The 20,688-nt window shown below is 39.4% G+C and overlaps 1 protein-coding gene and 1 long non-coding RNA gene across 4 annotated transcripts in view; one reads left to right on the plus strand and one right to left on the minus strand.

Annotated features, from left to right (window-relative positions):
* The window catches only part of LOC143693986 (uncharacterized), a 27,330-nt gene continuing 6,642 nt past the window's right edge, over nucleotides 1-20,688 (minus strand). For 2 of the 3 annotated variants that reach the window (XR_013182159.1, XR_013182158.1), the window contains exons 2-5: nucleotides 12,552-15,097; nucleotides 11,192-11,307; nucleotides 6,026-6,110; nucleotides 1-214 (exon numbers count right to left, since the gene is read on the minus strand). This is a non-coding gene — a long non-coding RNA (uncharacterized LOC143693986). Of the gene's footprint in view, nucleotides 215-6,025; nucleotides 6,111-11,191; nucleotides 11,308-12,551; nucleotides 16,371-20,688 lie in introns of those variants that run through there. The other variant, XR_013182157.1, reaches the window with a different exon arrangement.
* Nucleotides 19,475-20,688, plus strand: part of CLNK (cytokine dependent hematopoietic cell linker) — a 26,292-nt gene continuing 25,078 nt past the window's right edge. The window contains exon 1 of the mRNA XM_054633575.2: nucleotides 19,475-19,765. Within this exon, the coding sequence (XP_054489550.2) occupies nucleotides 19,694-19,765 (72 nt within the window). The 5' untranslated portion in view covers nucleotides 19,475-19,693. The remainder of the gene's footprint in view (nucleotides 19,766-20,688) is intronic.

Here is a 20,688-nt window from a genome sequence, read left to right on the forward strand (position 1 = left end):
ATTTTTAATTAAGACAACAAATGAAAATAATATCTCAAACAGAACTTTCTTTGTACATCATAAACAACATCAAAGAGCACAAGCAACCTTTGCTGTTCATTCTTCCACATACTCTTGCTCTTGCAGTGCAGTACAGAAATGGGGTTACCACAGGGTTTCTGGAACAGTGCACTCATCCTCCTTTCTGTTTTTTTCACTTCATTTTCTCTCAAAGCTGACCAGAGGGAAAGAACACACAGCTGCGATTACTCTCTTCAAGGTCTAATAACAGCCATGCAATACATCACTTTAAAATACATTTTTTAAATGAACAAGTTGCCCTCGAGCCTGAAGACTGGTGAAATCTCCCATGTTGGATCAAACCAGCACTTCTGGTGTCAGCCACAGCCCCTGCTGTGACTGCTCCTTTGAAGTGCTCACAGGTAGGGGCAGCTCAGCAGAGAATGCCCTGCTGTGCTAAACCAAGGAGCTTGAACCCAGAGACCTTATTTTCTGCTTGTTCTGGAAAAAAATCCCGCTGAGCTGCAGGCTTATGAATTCAAATAGGAGGCCTATAGGTACATTAGAAATATTGCAATTGATTAAATGACATTTTGCATGGGAAAGGAGCTCAGATGTAAGCCAGAGTCTTTGTGTCTAAGTGAAACATAGCTATAAACTGAATTTCAACCTGTGTTTTAAAGCTGGTGGCTTACTTTTGCTGTGGGAGTGGGTTTTAACTACATCTGAGACTGAAGATGTGGCATCACCTGCCTCTAAAGTAGATACAGAGATGTCTCTCTGCATTCAGAAACAACTCTTCAAGTCAAGTTCCAGCTAAGCTACAGCAAATTTAAAGCCAGTGTTTTAAGACAGTGTATTTCTTTGTCTGCAGAGAGAAGCTTCAACCCCAGCTGTGAGTGCTTCAAAGGCATAGATTCCACAGCTGGTACTAGAGCTAGAATTAAGATGCCAGCTTCAACATATGCTAGATTTTATGATCCAAAGTTTTTCATCATCAGTTTTATCAATGTATACATTTTAATAAATTGGAAGACAGACATCTATAACACTAATTTGCAATTTTAAATACAGCTACACTCAAAAATATTATTTAGATGAAGGAGACATTTTAGAACTTGTGAATTATTTACATTTTTCAGAAGTTATCCTTTTCAAAGGATCAGACATATACCTCCTGTAGTTTGGTAAGGTGCTGAAAGTAAGAAAGACTTGCCTTTATTAGCACATCTAGGTAGAACTTTCTTATGATCAGTCAAGGCATCTGAAATATTTATGCCATATACTGAGGAATGATTCCACATCCTAGCCAAGTACAATGTTCAAGCTGAAAAAAGGCCAGTGCTACTATATGGAAAGATGGCATTATTTCTCATAATTTGTTCTGAAATAACTAAAACACTTCAAGCACACAGCTTGGCATGTGAAGGGAGAGCCAAGAGTGAGAGTGCAGCTTTTGCCACCCTGTAAGAGTGGCAAAGCAGGTGAGAACAGGCTCCTCATCACAGAGTCACTGTATCCAGGGGAGGCTTGGCTCACACTGGGCTAGAGCACAGATTTCAGAATATTGCTTAAAAGAAATCCTACTGATACATGCTTCAATAGTGTCTCCTAGATTAATCCACAGACACACCCCCCCTCCCCTTATCCCTGACCCACAGATAATGTGGTTCTGTCGTTCTCCATCTCCTGAGTTTGGAGCCTAAAGAAAGGATGTAGAGGTGGGCAAGGAACACAATAGGAAAACTCCTGCTGGTCCATTGTCTACAGCCTGTATTGAGCCAATAGAACTGGAAAAGTATGTTAAGAACTGGCTTTTTGGAGGCTATCAATTCCATTTTTAGTCATGGCGTTTATTTCATCTGAATTGAAGCATGCTTTGAAGAGTTTGCCCTTTTATTTTTAATGAAAAATCTAAGTCAATATTTACAGCCTTACTGGCAAAAAGATATCTTAAAAAAATCCTTAAGATTTTCTTGGTGAAATAGCTTTATGTTGCCTTGTCTGAATTATTTCATACACAAGCATTCTTGTGCATTTGGCTTTGTTTATGTGTTTCCTGTCCTTCAAAATGGAATGAAAAGGGACAAAAATGTAGAGAATGAGATGAAATCGGGAACAAAAGTGAAATTAAACTGGAGGCAGCTCGAAGCTTCCTGAGAATCCTTTCTGCATACTCATTACACCTCCCATTTCCTCCCTCCTTCTCTAGGCAAGAGGGAACATTCCACTTTATTAGCCCACGATGAGAAGCAATACAATGTTTGCTATCTGGCCAGGCTGGAATTACTGTCAATTCAGCTGCTCTGTGCAAGAGACATTAAAGAGCATCTCTTGTTCCATACTGGGGTTTACATTTTGTCTGCAGCTATGAAGCTTTTTCAGTCTTTTTAACAAGGGCAGTACAATGTCTTTGGAGGGATTATATGGTTGCCCTTTTCTTACTGCAACTTAAAGTATAATAAAGAAGCATTGAGTAACTATAGAGCTCTAATTAACTGGAGTGGCTCTGCTGATGTTATTAACCATGAGCATATAATTCAAGTGACTTCTGAATAGCCATAAAGCCCCAAGAGTGACATACAGCTCCATATTCACTTCATAACCATCTGTTATTATCAAAATTTGTTGGATTTTCCAGTTTATGGTGAAGGTTTTAAAGTAATGCATCTCTGTGAGATGTTGGAAAATGCCAGACCATTTTCTAGATGGTCTGTGACTGGGGAATTAGGCAAAAATTATAATACATTTGTACGAAATATTAGTTTTTATTTTACTCTATCAAAGCAAATACATGCTTGTAATTCTTATTATCCTCTTTTTCCTCTCCAATGCAACATCCTTTTTTATTCTAATTCTTCATTCTGGGCAATTTATGTACATCTGACATAACTGTAGCCTGCATTAGGGAGAAGTGGAAAACATACAATTCAAAGCCATTATGACTCTCCCTGCCCTGTGGTGCAGAGCTCAGCTTGTGAGAGTTGTCATATTAAGGTCAACATTCCAGCAACTGGTAGAGCATCTGATGCTCTTATGGTTTTGATCTGAACACACTCATTATTTCCTTCCCATCTGCTTTCCTTTACATGCTAAACATTTCTATTTCAATAACTGTGTGCCTAGAATTTTACCTTTTAATTCACACAAGCACTTAAAAGTGGGACACAATCAGATCTAGGACTGGAGTTTGAGCCTAAAGTAACCAGACCTGACTACTTAGAGGTCTCTGAAAGGTGTTTGAGTTTAAGTGAATATCGCTGCTGCTATGGACAAAGAACCTGTGTTGGTCTGAGGCTGTATTATAATTATTACTAGAATCAGAGTTAGTGTAAAATTCTCAGAGAGTAAGCAGTGAGAAGATGGTTGTGTTGACGAATGACAGCAAGACCCATAGGGACGACAAATGTCACTCTACAAATGGATATGGTTTGTTGAGACACAGTAGTGTCTGGGGCAGAGGTAAGGAATTAAATGAGCATGAAGTGAATTAAATATCATGGTAAATTTTATTGGACTGGTAGATCTTGGATAAAAACTGTCCCAAGGGATGCAGAGCCAGGAGTCAAGGGAATTGATAGAACTGTCAGAGCAAGGGCTTTGCCAAGCAGTGACAGCCAGATTCAGCCCAGGGTCCAGATCAGACAAATTCGTGGCAGTGAGGCAGGGGCAAGGCTAACATGGGAGGTCAGTTTGCTCGTCAGGGTTCTGACCTTGTCTGATGGGGGTAGGAAGGGTCAGACATAGCACCGTAGCTGCTGGGCAGGATCAAAATCATGCTGGAAATCCTTTGTGGGTTGAGGTCAATCTACAGGGTCCATGGACAGACATTGGCATGGCCTTGACTGAGCTGGAGCCTGGAATTTCTGTGAATTCATTGTGTAGGTCCTGACAGCCCCCTTGGACTGAAATGGGATCCTGGGCCAGGGTGATGGGCTGGGCCAATGGCCCCAGGGTGGGCTGGTCAGAGCTGTAAGGACTATTAGTGTGCTCAGGGTCCTGCAGCAAATGATGAGTAGTGACAAGAGCCTCTGAACTACCTTTTGGCTTCAGAATTGGGGTTGAGGCTAAAGGCAGAGATTTATGAGATAGCTTTAAACTGTGTCAGATAAACCCCCAGAATTAGGATGTGGGCTGACAACAGCAGGATGGTGGTTAGGTCTATGAAAGGTTTCACTCAAGTACAGTTAAAGCTAAGTTCCACTCAGGGAATAAATAAATGTAATAAAAGGCACAGTTTATTTCTAGATCAGTTTAGGCTAGGACAAGAGCTGTGAATTAATTTAGCTGCCTGATAAGTTGCACAGCAATGGCAAAAAAAGATAAATGAAGATAGATTTCTTGAGTTTTTTACTTCTGGGCATGAACAGGAATAAGTTGCAGATTGACCTAAAGCAAGGACAACGGGCTTACCTAATCTTCTTCCTTCAGAAAAATAGATGGGGTTTTGTGTATATGCCCATGGTCAATTTAGCATGGGCAAATACTGAACGTGGATCCCCCTTCCAAAGAGGTTTTGGCTGTAATTGACATTATTGAGTGTTAGATTTTACTAATACTATGCTTGAAGCCAACACCAAAGTGTCAGCTTTAGCGAATCTGTTCAACTAGATGGAAAATTATCCAGTCTTTCACAAGACTTTTCTGAAGCCACCCCTTTGGGCACATGATCACAGTAAGGCCAACTGGGTACAGGACCAGGGGTCTTGGCCTCGAGAGTAAATCAGCTGGTATCATTTGGAACAGCCTCAGGGACAAGCAGCAGAGTCTGCAGTTTTACTGTGCCAGTGGGTTACTGAAAGTAGGACATAGCATGACACATTATACAGACAGAAGAACCTCTGAGTCTGATGTGGTAATAGCCAAGGCAGAAGAGGATAAATGGTGCCTTCTTTTTGACTCTCCCAGATGTCTTTCCCTAGGTTTGGTCCCATATTGTAATGGGAGAAAAAATACCAACAATGGTAATTTTGGATGTATATTGAATGAAACTTTCATTTTTTGTAAATGGATTAAGTTTGACTTCAAAACACAGCATAACTCTTTTCAGCTTTCATCGAAGACACTGGTGAAGCATCTTTTTTTCCTGCAGTGGAGCCTGTCAGTTCTCATTTGACTGACTTTCCCAGCTTAAGTTTTTATTTGCAGATATTTTTCACACACTTTCTTGACATTTAACCTTGCATGGACTGAAGTCCCAGGCAGCCAGGAGCTGGGGTAGCCAGCAGCATGAGCAGGTATCCAGCCGTGACTGCTGCAGCATTTACACCTCCAGATTGGGTCACAAATGTGGCCAAAAGTGAGGAGAGGGTTAGTCTGGGGTTAGTCAGGAACAGACACCACTTGCAACACAGGACAGGTCAGGAACATGAGCTTTTACACCAGGATGGGTAATTGAGAGGGAGGAAGGGAGAATTTTTCTGAAGAGGAGGACTTTTGTGGGTTTTCTATTTTCAGAGGCACTTAGCTACAGCTAGAGAAAAGCTACTCTTCTCAAACATGAGTGCTGACACTGAGTCAACAGCAGGTTAATTCAGCCATGTAATTTATATTTTAAGACCCCCAGTCTGAGTGATATGAATGTTTAAATGAGTAAATATAATTCTCTCCACTTTCTCCCAAATGAAGCCTTTCTTATATTTGATTTTTCAGTGTGAGTTCTAGACATTGCTAGATCAAGACATCAAAACATTATGAAATTTACTTATTAATTAATTTATAATTAATAAATACAGTTTTCCAGTCAGAAATCCCCTGCAGGAACCTCTGGCTTATGATTTGTTGTTCTCCCCAAAGAAATTTGTGTTTAGGAAATGCCAGCAGCTGCTTTCCCCAAAAAAAAAAACAAAAAAAAAAAAACCAATGAAGTAATTTAAAAAATGAAAAATAATAAAATTAATTATTTTTGTTTGTGTTTTGCTGATGATTCAAAAACTCCATCAATATGCTTACAAAAAAAAAGAAACAGCTTTGAAGGTACTTTCTTGCTTTCAGTTTTACTTGGAAGAATTACCACTATGCTTACCTCTAATACAGCATGGAAGCCATTCCTGTGATAACACTCCGAGCAATCATTTTTATCCTCCCTTAAACTGGATTTCATTGGCAACCTGTAAATACAGTATGACACTGTTGGATGCACAGGTACTAAGGATGTGGGTATAGGTTTAGAGGCCAGTAGCTGTGCAGTGCTTCAGTGTACCCTGCTCTTTTCACTAGGCACATATTTCTCTCCAACCTTGGGCAGGGTAATTTTATTCTCCCTGGATACTAAGAGTCATATTTTAGGCTGTGTTCTGTGTCTGTGAGGGGGGGATCAAGGACTTACATTATTACATTTATATGCAGATTAGTCCACCTTGACTCAGATAGAGTGAAATTAAATTAAAAGCTGCTTACCTGTTAGCTCCTTCCTGACAGCAGGTAGCAAGGAAGAACAGAAATGGCATTTTCTTCAAGTTCTGCCTTGTTACTTGCCTGTCATATGCAGTAGGTAGGCTCAGGTTGTTTTATGTTTGCTGTGGTAGAGAAGCAGCAAGCCATCGACATAGTGGGAATATGGAGGGAGTTTTGATCCAGGCACTTAACTCTAGGTCAATGGCTGCTGAAAGAGTAGATTTGCCTGGGGCTGTGGGGCAGATTGCCAGACTCTGGCCTCTGGGATGTGCTAGAAAGATCTATACATGTAATGACAGCACCCCTGAGGTTCCCTGGCACCCATCCCCTGAGACACAGTCTCATCTGCCTGGCTTCTTGTTTGCTCCCAGGATGCTGCTCATCCATGCAAGAGGGAGATAATAAACTCCTCTGACTACTGAGGCTAGGATTCCTGGGTATTCCCTAGGTGGGTGGAAATAGTGGAAAACTAGAAGGCTTTAACTTCCATTTTCACATGAAGCAGTCCCAAAATGTCTGGCAGGTGGTAGCTCCAAGATTTCAAGGACTAGTGAGAGATTTAGGAAGTTAAATATTTTTCCCTCTGACTTCCCCAGGTGAAAAGGGATTTGCACCCTTCATTACAAGATGCAGGGACAGAGATCAGTGATTTATTCTGCTGTACAAACTTAAAGAGTAAGAATAATTTGGTAGGTACCAACACAGAAAAAGTCTGAAAACTGTACTTCTTATGAGAGGGGCAAAACAGAAAATAATTTAAAATATATATATGAATATTCAGAAAGACACACACTTTAGGTGTGAATTATCTTTAGATGGTATGTTTTCAAATTTTCTTTTTTTGTGTCTTCTGAGACTGCTTTTGTTACAAGGATCTTCATGAAAATTAAAACGCATTTGTTGCCCATTCACACCTTTGCTCTTCATTCCAGAAGAAATCCTCTATGATTTAGATGTGAAATACCTCAAGGGTTTGCACAGAAGCCAGGGAATGCAAAAATTAGTGTAGTCATAGTGATGCAACCCTAAACCTCTACAAAGTGTTAATATCATCCCAGGAACAAATTCAGATAAAGCATTTTAATTCAGTGACTTCCATTACTATGATCACAACCACCAGTTCTTCAAAAGCATCTTTTTTTTTTTTACTGTATTATGTTGCTATAAACCACTTTACATGCATAAAGAATTCCCTCAGTCATGTCCACTCAGTTTTGTATTTACCTGCTTGGACTGCTTGGACTGGAAAATGTGCAAACACTGTCCACATGATAGATTTGCTTCTTTTGTAGTCTTACTCATCTTCTCATAGAATACATGATTTCCTATGAGTTTAGCAAAACTTACTGAGAGACAATTTTTATTCATTCTTAATAAGCATTTCTATTTCAATCCAGTGTTTGCCTAATCTCTCTGCTCTATGCTGTGCCATGGCAGAGCTGTTATTTTAGATAAGAAAGTGCTTGGCATAAGAAAGCACAGTAGTACAATCAGTAATTACAGGTACCCAGGCCTCCCAGCAGCATTCTTCCAAGTGCCAAATATCTGTGGTTACCTTTCAGGTACCCACAGCCCCTGTCTTGCCTGACAGCATCACTTCAGCCAGCCAGTCACTGCCTGACAATTCACCAGTAGTTCAGACTGTTGCACTAAAGCAGATGGGACTCAGTTTATTCTTGCAGAAAAATCCCTTTCTTTATTCACAAAGCTCCTATTTATAAGAAATATCAGAAGGCACTGTGTAGACCCAACTGGCTAACAATGACACTCAGTTCATTGGTTGGTAAATGGCCAGGGTACATGTCTGTCAAATCTCTCTGTATTTGGTTAGTTTGCGTATTTTGTACACTGATTCCCATGGAATAGATTTCTTGTTTATTACAGGTGCAAACAGTTTTCTTACCAGAATAGCTTGTTGTATTACCTGCTTTCATCCTTAAGATTTTTCACATGGGAAGTTAGCTAGCTGCACTTAGAAGAAGTAACAGGCCAGCTGGTAATTTAGCAGAGTAAGGCCCAATTTTATAAGACCTTTCTTGTATAATATCTCTATTTGTATGCAACATCAGACCATAGGAATCTGACTAAATTTGGGTTGTCCTGTGGTCCAGGAGTTTAACTGGATCATTCTTGTGAGTCCCTTCCAATATGCTGTGGATTCTTTAAAAGCAGGTTGGTCTCAAATGTATGGACTTGAGGTGAGAGATGCTGTGACTAAGCAAGCCCACATTATTATTTAAGCAGAGATACTGCCTTGATCAATGCATACCATTAGGGAAACATACAGGAAGGGTAAAGCAAGGAGGGGGCAGGCTCATTGTTCTAACCCCTTTATTCAGAGGCAAAGTTTTCATGACACACCTCCCCAAGAAATCTTTGCCATGTGGTTCAGATTATATTGCATTTGGCTTGAAATGACCCATACTATTCCACCGCTGTGTGAATATGTTTTATCTTAATCAGTACAAAAGTTGTGGGAAGAAAACCATGCCAAACACTGAATCTTTTCCTGGCATTTCTTTGCAAGGCGTGGTGCCATGCACAACAACAAAGACCAAAATGTCAGTTTCAGAACAGCAATGGCCTAAAATGAGAAGTCTCTGTCAGTATTTGCAGTTGAGACTGAGTGAAATATTTTCCCCTCCTGGAAGATTGCAAGCTTTTGGCTTGAAGCATACCTTAGTAGAGTGTCAGCCTTTACTTCAGCCACAGTGGCTTACCATTTGTTCTCTTTTTCTCTCATGCAGTGCAAAGTTACCTGGCTAAGATTCATTGCAACACTTCCACATGAGATGATACTGTGTTACAAACTAGTCTATTCTGTGCATCCTAGTTGTCAGCCTGAATACTGTACTAACCAGTAGTAGAGAAGTGGCATTCATAACATTCACCAGGCACTTGATTCCCTGATAAAGGTAGTTTCAATGTCTTCTACAGTTGTGTATGTGGAACTAGAGTGCTGCACCCAGTTCTGGAGCCCCCAGCACAGGAAGGACATTGACCTGCTGAGTGAGCCCAGGGGAGGCCACCAAGATGAGCAGAGGGATGGAGAACCTCTCCCACAAGGAAAGGCTGAGAGATTGGGATTGCTCAGCCTGGAGAAGGGAAGGCTTTGGGGTGGCCTAACTGCAGCCACCCAGTACCTGATGGAGCCTACAAGGAAAATGGAGACTCTTTACATGGGCATGTAGGAACAGGATGAGGGGAAATGGCTTCAAACTGAAGAGAGCAGGTTTAGATTTGATATTAGGAACAAAATTTTTAGTGTGAGTGTAGTGAGGCACTGAAATACGTTACGTATTTGTGAATGCCCAATCCTGGAAGTGTTCAAGGTTAGGTTGGATGGGGTCCTGGGCTAGGGGAAGCTGTCCCTGCCCACAGCAGGTTGGCTGGAACTAGATAATCTTTAAGGTCCCTTCCAATCCAAGTGATTCTATGATTATATGATTCTTGCAAGGAGTTGTTACTTTTGCAGCTTGTTACTGCAGTTTGGTACTACAGTGTCTTGTTTCTATTTGACATTTCTAAAATCTGAATTTAACCATTACAATAATTAATTGCTGTTCAAAATGCTTGTGTTTCTATGGGGTTCTCTGAACTGAGGACATGCAGATTGGTTTCTGTATTTACATATAGCATTTTAAAGGTTGCCAGGGAAACCTAGAGCACTCTTTTAGGAAAAAGAGAATAGAAATTAATTGTGCCAATCATAAATTCTAATTAGTTTTGCAAGTGGTCAGTTACATAATTTTGCTAACATAATAGAGCCTTTAATATTTATTATTATGTTCCTAGCACTTGCTTTGGGTAAAAAGAACAGAACAAGTGTCCTCCAACATGGCACACTTAGAGGACTATAGTAGTTTAAGTGTGGTAATCAGAAGAGCATCCGTTTTACAGAGTAAGTCACAATAGTGAGTACACTATTGTAAGTCACAATAGTGAGTACAATGTTGCCATGGATGATCTTATTGCTGATTCATAAACCTCACCTTTAAAAATCAAAATAACAGAAAAAGCTCCATTTTAGGGCAGTAGTTGGGATTATATAAAAGTGGATTAAAGTGGTCAGGCCTTTGTCTTGGACCTGGATGATATTTATATGCCAGTGTCAAAACTGTGATCCTGAACCCCCTGTGATCAGCTGAAAGGTCAAATGGCTCTTCCCTCCTTTCCTGTAAGCCCTACCTACTGCTGTGCCTGCAGCAGGCTGCCCCTGGCTGGGGAAAGATGGAAAGCAAATGAGGAAGCTTGTGGGTTGAGACAGACATGGTTAAGTAAGTGAAGGAAAGAAAAAGAAAAAGAAAAAAAAGCCTGAAACAAAACAAGTGGCGTGAAGGCAATCGCTGAGCAGTGGCTGTCTTCCAAAAAGAAAAAAAAGCCTCACTTGTTGTTTTTTGTTTTTTTGGTGGTTTTTTTTTGCTGAGTACATGGTGTGCAGTGTGGGATATCCCTGGGGTTAGCTGGGGTCAGCTGTGCCAGCTTTGTCTACTTCCAGCCTCTGCCCAGCCCCAGCCTGCTCGCTGGGAGGGCAGAACAGGGAAAAGGGAAAGCCTTGGTGCTGTGCAAGCACTGCTAACTACAGCCAAAACAGAGCCAAACACTGCTCTGGTCACAGACCCACAGTACAGCACCCAACAGACTGCTCTCAGCACAATTAACTCCATCCCAGCCAGAGCCTTTACAGCAAAAATTTTCTGACATACCTAGGGAGGTAACTGTGCCTCTCCAAAACTCTCATACTGTCCTTCTGCATGTAGTTGCAGCATTCAGGAACAGGAATATTTGGGCTCACCTTTTGGGAGATCCAAGCCAGAGGATGAGGACCTCAGGGTATTTGGTGAGAAGCCTTCATCACCTGCCCAGGCACTGTGCAGGAAACCTCTCCTCCTTCATCAGCACATAAGCAAACTGTAAGGGAAGATCCAAGGGGTGCAGGTGCCCAGCTGGGGCACAGGAGGCCACACTGGCTTCCTGCTCCTCTTTTCTTTCCAGTGGAGGCCGATTATCTAAGCAAGATGCAGTAACAGTCACAGTACAAAGCTAAATACCTTCTCTGACTACTAGTCTATTTCATACAAAAGATGGTGGATAGCTAGCCTTCATTTTTCCTCACAGGAAAGTGTGTTTCCAATGCTCCCAGCTGTGTGCTGCAAGCACTGGCTGCACCTCCTCTGCAGCCTGAGCAGCCACCAAGACTCATTTCAGGCAGCTGCTCTTTGCTAGCTTGAGGCAGCTCCCTGTTCAGCAAGCTTGAGATTTCAGACCCTTTGAGGTGTCTTAAATTGACAGGCACCAGCCAAAGAAGTTCAATCCAAGATCTGAAAAAGACCTACAGCCCTCTTGAGCAGCATCTCAGGCCAGGCAGGATATATCAGGCACCCAAAACAGAAAGGCACACCTGTGTTCAGCCAACTTTGAAATCCAAGCTCATCTTCAAGAGTGACCTAGCCCAATCAAGCCAGGTTCATCATCTCTCTTACTTGCAGGTATCATTTTCAAAAATGAACTTTCTTCTATGCACTTCCTTAGAAGTTCTTGACCATGTTAACTGTTGTTAGATTTAAACTATTTCAAAGTTACTTCTTCCCTCATGACTGCAGTTTTGCTTAATCTGGTCCACAGCAGAGGTGGCTAAACCTAAACCTTAATAGCAACCTAAACCCTGCTTTGAAGTAAAAGCATCTACAGACATAGATGCAACCAGAAGAAAAATCAACAGCACTTTCAAACCAACTGAAGGACCTTGTGATTGCCAAGTGCCCCAAAGTCCAGTCACACTGACATGGGTGGTGCACATACCACCTTCAGCAGCTGTTTCAGGAAACAGGATGGTTTCTGAATGAGAGCATCCCTTAATAGCCACCCTGGCAACAATTCATTTAGAAAATAGCTATAAGCCGTGGATTGGTATAATCAGAGTGTTAAATAGTATGATCCTTTTGTTGTTTTAAGTAGCCCATAAAATATAATTTGACCTCTTTTAATAGTAGAAATTGAAAAGCAAATATGAAATACAAATGTGGTTTTCTCTCCACAGACCTGAGAGCTGCCTGTTTTTCAAACTGGGGACTGACCCCCTTTAGATGTCTACAGTCATGGAGCACAGAGGTGCATGCTTCATGTTTTATTCCTTCTAGAAAAACTCCTTTTACCTTCAGATTGTTGTTTTATCTCCATTTTTCAGTTGCATCCACCTATTTTCCCTTGGTTTATGCATCCTTTGGACAGAGACTAATTTTACAATTGTGCCTCATCGGTAACAGGAGGACTGTTCTATGATAGGAGCTCTCAAATATATCTGCAAAACCAAATAAATATGCAAATGACTGTAAAAATAAGTAACAATAAAACCAAATAACGAAAATGATGTTTAAGCAAGTCTGGATATTTTGGGTCAGATTAGGCAATTTAAAGTCTGTCATGAAGAAGGATTTGACATGAATACAGTAGAGCCTTTGCAATGTAGCAACTGATTGAACAAAACATCAGGCAATATTTCAGTGTTACATGAAAAGTATTGCAGTCAGAGGAGAGCTAGTAAATGTGATCACTACTTTTCTTCTTGTTGGTTCACTGTTGAAACAGAAGGAAAGAGAGACAATCAAAATAAGAGGAAATGGACTTTTGTCTCTTTTAATCATCTGTACTTAGCCAACTTTTACTCCTAACAAGTAAAATTTATTCTGGTAACAATCCCCCTAAATGCTGTGAAATAAATAAAGTTTCAAATGGAGCATCTTAAAATTTGCCTAATAACTTCATGGTTCTTGGAAATTATAAGATCTTTGAAACAAACACTTTTATACAATCAATTCATCATAAATTAAGCATAACATTGCAACAGAACAATCAAGATGAATTCAGTTGACTTTAATATAAATGTAATTTCTATTTCTGTAGGTGCTCCATCACAATTGGTCAGCATTTAAATATGAGTCAATCATGGCCTAAAATGAAGTCTATCCTCACTTTTTTGCTCCAATATTTCTTCTGGCCATACATAATGTAACTTGAATCTTGAGAGGAATGGGTATTGCTGCTCTGTCTATGCCTCTAGTCTGCACTATCAAAAACACATTAAGGATTTTGTATCTGGTGAGTCTGGTATGAGTATCATAAGTGGAAAAACTTATACAACATACCCAGGTGAACTAAATTCTACATTTTAAGTAAAAAAATGGTCCTAAATTGCATTAAAGAAAATCCCACATTCTTGCAGGAGGAAACAATGTTGATGTAGTATTGACCAGAGAATAAAGAAAATTCTGGAAAGGAAAGATGCTTTGGCCCTATAATTAGACATGGGGATTTAAAAAATGGCATACCAATATTTTATAGCAAAAATGGTGAAAAATACTTCTTTTTAAGCAAGGTCAGGATTTTATTTAGAACATGCAGAAAGTCATAAATGTCCTCATGGCCTCAGCCATGATAAGTTTCTGATAAATCCTGAGCCATTTATGTTACTATTCACCAGTAACGTGTATGTAGTTCTGATGGACTCACAGAGATATCAGTAAAACCTCAGTGCTGCATCTCACACAAAGACAAAAACTACCAAACAGACCAAAGGAGCTCCCTGCTGCAGGTAAAGGAGAACCTGCAGAAGGTCACTCTGCAGGTGCATGTTGGGAGATTTGCCACAGGAAGGGGCAGGGAGGAATGAGGTAAATTCAAACACACAAAAATTTTGTTCACTGTATGTATAATACTCACGCAACAGCCTTTTGCATTTGTAATACAGACTGCCTTGGGGGAGCTGGAGGAAGAGTTTTGCAAGGAATGAAACTGTTCTTTTAAAAGACAAAAAATTATACATGAATGATAAAGAGCACTGAGATGACAGAAATCAGTTACCTGTTCATATTCCACATGCTCCAGAGACATATCACTGCAGTATAGATTTAACCACTTATCCAAAATTCTCTATAGCTATAGCAACTGCTAAAGCACACCTCTCCTGCTAAATCCACAGCTGAAAATAAACATATCTAGTCTTTGTTCTAAAATTTGCATCTTTGCATTTAAGCCCTTTAGTATTTCCATAATAAACTGTCTAACATGACAGTTAAAAAATTCATTAGCAATGTGTGCATTTAAATACTGATTAAAATGTGTGTGTGGGGGCGGTTTTTGTTTGGTTGTTTGTTTGATTGTTTGTTTCAAATAGGTTTTGGAGCATGTTTGTAAATAAAAACTGAGACCTGACTTGACAGCACTGATTGTGGGATCTATGAATTTAAATGAGTTTGGGTAGGTCCAAAGGACATGACCGCCTTTTCATTTGTAGGAATTATTTGTGAGATAAACCTAACTCTTTTTGCTGAAAACACTGAAATGTCCAGTAGTCAAAAGGTAAAAGTAGAAATCATCTCAGTTTTTGTTTCAAGGATTTGTAAATCAGTATTATTTCACTGCGTAAAATAAGGAGTTCTGTTTCTAAGAGAGGTTCAAGTACAATCAGAAGTAGAGAGGCCAAGAGAACTGAGCTCTGTTGTTTTGGTATCTACACCACTGGTGTTTAGCAACTATTTTACCAGCAATAGAGATCTTGGATATGTGCCCCTGGGTTTTAATTCCCATTCAGTTGAATTCAATAAGTACCCTATTCTAATGTAACCAAAACAGTGGACGCAGGAATTCAGTTGCCAGCTTTCCGTTCCCTCGGCAGGAAATCTTTGCTCTTTTTTCCAAATCACTGAAAAGAAAAAAAAATCAGGAAAATATTCAGAGAATGAAAATGTTTGAGATAAAAAAGAAGGTAATAATTTACATATGTGCATTGAAAAGTTTTGAAAATTAGTTTTGGAGCTCTGCTTGCCATTGCATTTCTTTCCCACTTACTGTTGCTCTCTAACAGCAAACTTTGTTCAATTCTGTCAGACCCAACAGGAAAACAGTAGAATATCACCCAGCAGATTCAAACAGCAGGAAAACAGCTTTGCCAAAAAATAAGTAAGTAAATAAATTATTTTTTAAATCACTGATAAGTAATATAAATAAAAGTTTTATTATGGATGTGTCCATGCTGTTATCACACACTCTAGTACACTCGTGTGGTTTACAGTTTGCTCCCTGAATAGGAAACCATTCAGCTTCACCCTGTGCTCAAAAGCTGCTGCTAATCTAAGTTATTTTGTAATTGTAAGAGTGGGCTAGTTGAAACTCTGAGATTTGTGGTGGTATTTCCCAAACTTTAGGCAATTCCAAGGGTGGATGCTTAGCTATAGCTAAAATGAGTGTGCATTAATGCAGTCTTAATGTGATCCCTGGCCAAATCTTCATTGCAAAATAGCTTTTGATGTTGCTTCTGAATACTAAGTACTGCTACTGCAATGATCCACAAATGTTTCTGGGCAGGCTGATATAGAGCTACAGTCTGGGTAAATTCTAGGAGCAGTCTAGCTACAGTCCAGTGGGTAAAGAGGGTCATGGTGAGAGAACCAACACCAGAGTAAGGCTTATGTGGTTCTTCCACACCCAGTATATCTCATATATTCTCCATGGCAGAGGAATAACAGGATGGAAGAATACCACATCAGGTCTAGGGAAAGTGTTATACTTATTTGGCAGAATGGGAAGGGAGCCATGTGGAGTGGCACAGCTGCATGTGGAAAGAGAGTTTTGGCTCTTATCTCCCTAAGGAAATTCATCCCTCCAATAATACACTGAATATGTAAAGCATCAATAAGTCTGTTACAATATTTATGTCTAAAATGAATGTTTGCAAAATGAGTAAAGCTCTCTGCAACAAACTTGGAGCTGTAAGTGAACATAAAATGTAAGGTTTGACCCAAGATTGTTGAATTTCCAAATCTGCAAAGTCATTTCTCAAATGCACTTATTATCCTTGCAACTTTCATTAATTTAAACTGGACTCTTTGAGAAGTTTCATAGAACAATGGGAATTTCTAATATTTAAAGGGATTTTTTCCTATTTTTCTGTATTTAGATCTTGCCCAAACATCCATGAAGCAATGAATCCAAATAGACATCGGAAAGGTAAAATCCCTTCACTGCTGAAAAAGGAAGTACTGTAGTATATCTATGTAGCCTGTTTCTTACTCAGAGCCAGTAAAAGTATGTGATAGATCTGAACATTTTAATATCATAAAAATTAAAATGAATTGGTAGGAAAAATGAAAAGTAATGGATATACACTTAGGGGATACCCACTAATGCAGACAACTAAAACATATTTACTTCCACTGTGCACCAAAAAATGTTTGGCTTCATGATGGTATACACTGCAAAAAGCCAGGAGTAAGTTATTCTCTTGATGCAGACTGAAAACATTAGCTTGGCTGATGGCTTCTAGAAAGCAGCTGAGGGACCTTTCTCTTTTTCCTCTGCTGCTGCCTTTGAAGGTCTCTCCTCATGTTGCTGTTTACTGTTCCAAAACAACAAGACAATGATATAGGATCTCTAAATCTGTTTCCATGACAGATTATTGTCAGTAGCAAGGATGTGTTTAAACTACATTAATTTCAAAAGCAAATCACTTCATTTACTTAAATTCTTTGTCAATGACACTGCGGTTCACAACTGTAGCTGAGCTGAAACATTTAATGCAAAGCATATAAAATTACCTATCTAAAAAGTTAGATGGCACAACTAGCCAGATAAATTTATTTGATGTACCATATGTTTATAGTGCTATGTGAAGTTTGCTTAAATGCATTTAATATCCATATAATATAAAAGATTTAAATTTAGGGCTGGAAAAAAGCAGTTCTGGGAAAAAAAACCCCAGCAATCAATCATCTAACTGCAAATCTTTTATTGTTGTGGATAGCTGGCCTTAGCTGAAATACCCACCATAACTGGTATTTATTCACATACCTTTTTCGTGTCTCTGAAGTGAAACCTGCCTAATTGTTTACTTGGCACTCTAATTAAACCTGTATTATTCAGGAAGTTTGTTTGTCTAGCCCCTCTAAATGCTTTAGGAAAATGCCTGCATACCTGAGCAGGACAAGGCTTTGCATCATAATTTTGGGCAAGACAGTAAAAAAGTGACTCTGAAAACGTCTACACAGTTCTTCCTCACAGCATTTCCAGCTTCAGGGTTTTTTCTACTGAAGTGGTTAGGATACACCGTTGCAGGATCACAAAGTTTATTAAATCACAGCCCACAATTCTTTATCACTTTCTGCCACTGGCTGAAACACCACAGTGACCTAAAAAAAAACCACCGTGCATTCATAGATTCAGAGAAGCCAATGGGAACAGATTTACCTTCTGCTTTCCCACTTAAAGTGTTATAGTTTTGATGTTGGATTTTTGTGTACAAATTCCTAACCTGTCACCCTTTTAAATAAAACTTTTTTAGGTCACCATGAAAAGTCAAGTCAATAAAACACACCGTTTTATTCCATTGCAAATTAAAGAGAAGATAATTTTTTCTATTTTGTCCTTTGACATCAGGCATTCTCTGTCAACTGGCAGAAACACACCCACATGCATGCCACAGAAATATAACATCTTACTATTATAAGTGATAGTCTCTATCTATCAATTTCACAGGCAATGCAGCAAAGCAATGAAAAATTTCCAGACTGAATAAAACATGCTGAGTCCCTATAGCTTGAGGAGACTCTAGCCTGTGCCAGCTTTAAATCTTTAGCTTGCAGTGAAATAAATTATGCCAGAAGGTCCAGCTGATTGCAGTTACCATCTTCATTATGAAAATTATATTCTTAAAAAACAGGAAGAGTGGTTTCTCACTGGTTTGCACTCCTCAGCTGGCACAGAGCAAATATTTAGGCAGTTACCTCACATAGAGGGCAGACCCATGGAAAAGCAGCACCAGTGCTGCTCCCTTCCCTGGCCCAGTGCAAAGGAGGCCTAAGAAGAAAGAAGGCAGATGGAGTTCATCCCACCTTCAGTGATTCATGCAGAACAGAAGAGATGATAAACTGACCTGGACATCAAATTGTAAACTGATATTGGATAGCAATACATCACCCCACAGGCTTGTGTCACACAGTCCCTTTTTAGCATTAAGCCATGAAATGCATGGGCAATAGCATTGATGTTTACCACTGTAACTCACTTTTTTATTGTTGAGGATAAATCAGCCAAGCTTGTTTTATGAACAGAAGTATAAAGGCTACAAATTAAGACACTGCCTTTTTTATTATCATACTGGTAACACCTTTAACTGGGCTTACTTCTGATTAGCACCAATATAACTAAACTGAAAATCAGACAAGTAGCTTGCATGAATAAGTCTCCTTCCCTGTCACCCAGGAATGATCCTCTGAGCAGAGATTAAAGTACTACATATATTGAATAAATGAGCATTCAATGCCATCTGCTGGGGTATACAAAAATATGCAATACCAGGCTCACAGGACCAGAGTGACAAATGCAAAAAGGGTGTTTAGGCAGAAACTTGCTTCTTCCAAAACACAGCTGTAAGGGACGGTTGTGGGATGCTGGCTGTCCTTAATACCCTTCAGCTATGGGGTACAACCCCTGGACAAGAAGTAGTTCTGGTTTTAACTCTCTCCTTAGCATAAAAATGTTTCAGTGGACAATTATCCCTTTTTTCCTAAGCATTACAACCTGTGGTAATTATTTGTTCTTGGTTGATCTTGATAGAGAGACTTTCATGCTCTGCTTTTGAAATCAGGTCATTATGTAGCCAGAGATTCAAGATTTGTGAGGTTACAGGCAGCCTAAGGATTGGAACAGTCCAGAATGAGAGCACATGCTGGGCAAGGTGATACCATGGCTGTTTTGCATTAAAGAGTCACTGGGTTAAATGTGTAAATCAGGCTAAGTGCAGAAGTTGGGAGTCTCTGTTCACCAGCTCTTTGGCCCTATAGCTCATGCACTCCTGGTTATACCATGAAACAGCTTCATGGGCAGACAAATACCACTGAGAACAGTTTATAGCCTGATAGCTGGAGTGTTCTCAGATTTGGGATTTTCTTCTGCTACAAAGAGAACAAAACATGTTTCTATTCACAGAGGGATTTCCAGGAGTCCCAGAGATCTCAAAGTTCTGCACCAAGAAGCAAAACTCAGAAGAGAGACAGGAGTTCAAGCACATCCTTTTTTGGGTGTTTTTGGTGGGCGGGCTTAGACGTGCTCATGATTGTGAATCCCATTTCCACACAGCTACTTCCTCATGCATTGTACAGGTCCACAAACTCCTGGGTGGACCTGCTTCATGTCCTTTTTTCCATATCTCTAAAATACTGCAAATAAATACTCTAAAAGCTGCAGTTGGCAGATATATATCCCTTTATATAAGTTACTAGCTACTGTTATAATTTACAACAGAATGGGACCTGCTGACAGCTTTTCTCCATTTTATACAGAAAAGAGAACTATTCCGGCTAACACCTATAATTCTGTAAGTACCACATGGTTCTTCCTAAAATTTTACATTTCTTTCACTTCTTGATGAATGTTAATATCATCTTGGCTATAATACTAACAAAAAATGCAATCATCACCGGTTTTTAATGCAAAATAAGGCATAAGAATTGTGAATTATAGATGAGAACTTTTACCTTTTTTTAGCGGGATCTAGACTGGAAAGTGACTCACTTGCCAATTCTCCATTAATGGGCTGAATCTAAAATACACCTCTGTCATAAGATCAGGTAAAAATAACAGGAGTCAGGCTGAACAAGGATGTAAGTCATAAATCTCAAGATTAAATATGTAAGCAATACAAATGAAAACTGAAAAGCAAACAGAGAACATTTCAGTATCTTTCCACTTGTATTTGAAATTTGGGTTTGAGTTTCAGTTCAGGCGTATAAGAGTGAAAATCCCTTTTAAATCACAAAAAGATGAAAATAAAACACAGGTCTATGTTTTAATAAGCAAGTTGGACAAACAAAGGATGACTAAAGAAGTTTGATGCAATCAAAACTTTGCTTCAGATTTCACAGAATGATTAATAACAATCAGATGCTATATGGGATTAATACCAAATAGAAGGCAGAAACAGCACAGAGCAGAATGAGGAAAGAATGGTCAGGAAATTATTTACTTAAATAAGACACTTAAAGAATTATTTAAGAAATTTCTGAGATATTAATTTATTCTCTTTGGGAATTCTCCAGAGTCCTGAGTTTCTAAAATTATGGAAAAGAACAGTGGTAACCACAATTTCTTCCAAGAAAGAAAGCAAATCCTGAGGACTTATTTGGACCTGGACTGATTATTAAACAAAGTCAATCTGAAAGCATCTTTTGGAAATAATAGGTCTGATTATGCAAAGAATTGTTAATATCACATGAAGAACATCTCACCAATTCCTCAAAT

Source organism: Agelaius phoeniceus, chromosome 4 (assembly GCF_051311805.1).
Source record: "Agelaius phoeniceus isolate bAgePho1 chromosome 4, bAgePho1.hap1, whole genome shotgun sequence".
Classification (NCBI taxonomy): Eukaryota; Metazoa; Chordata; class Aves; order Passeriformes; family Icteridae; genus Agelaius; species Agelaius phoeniceus.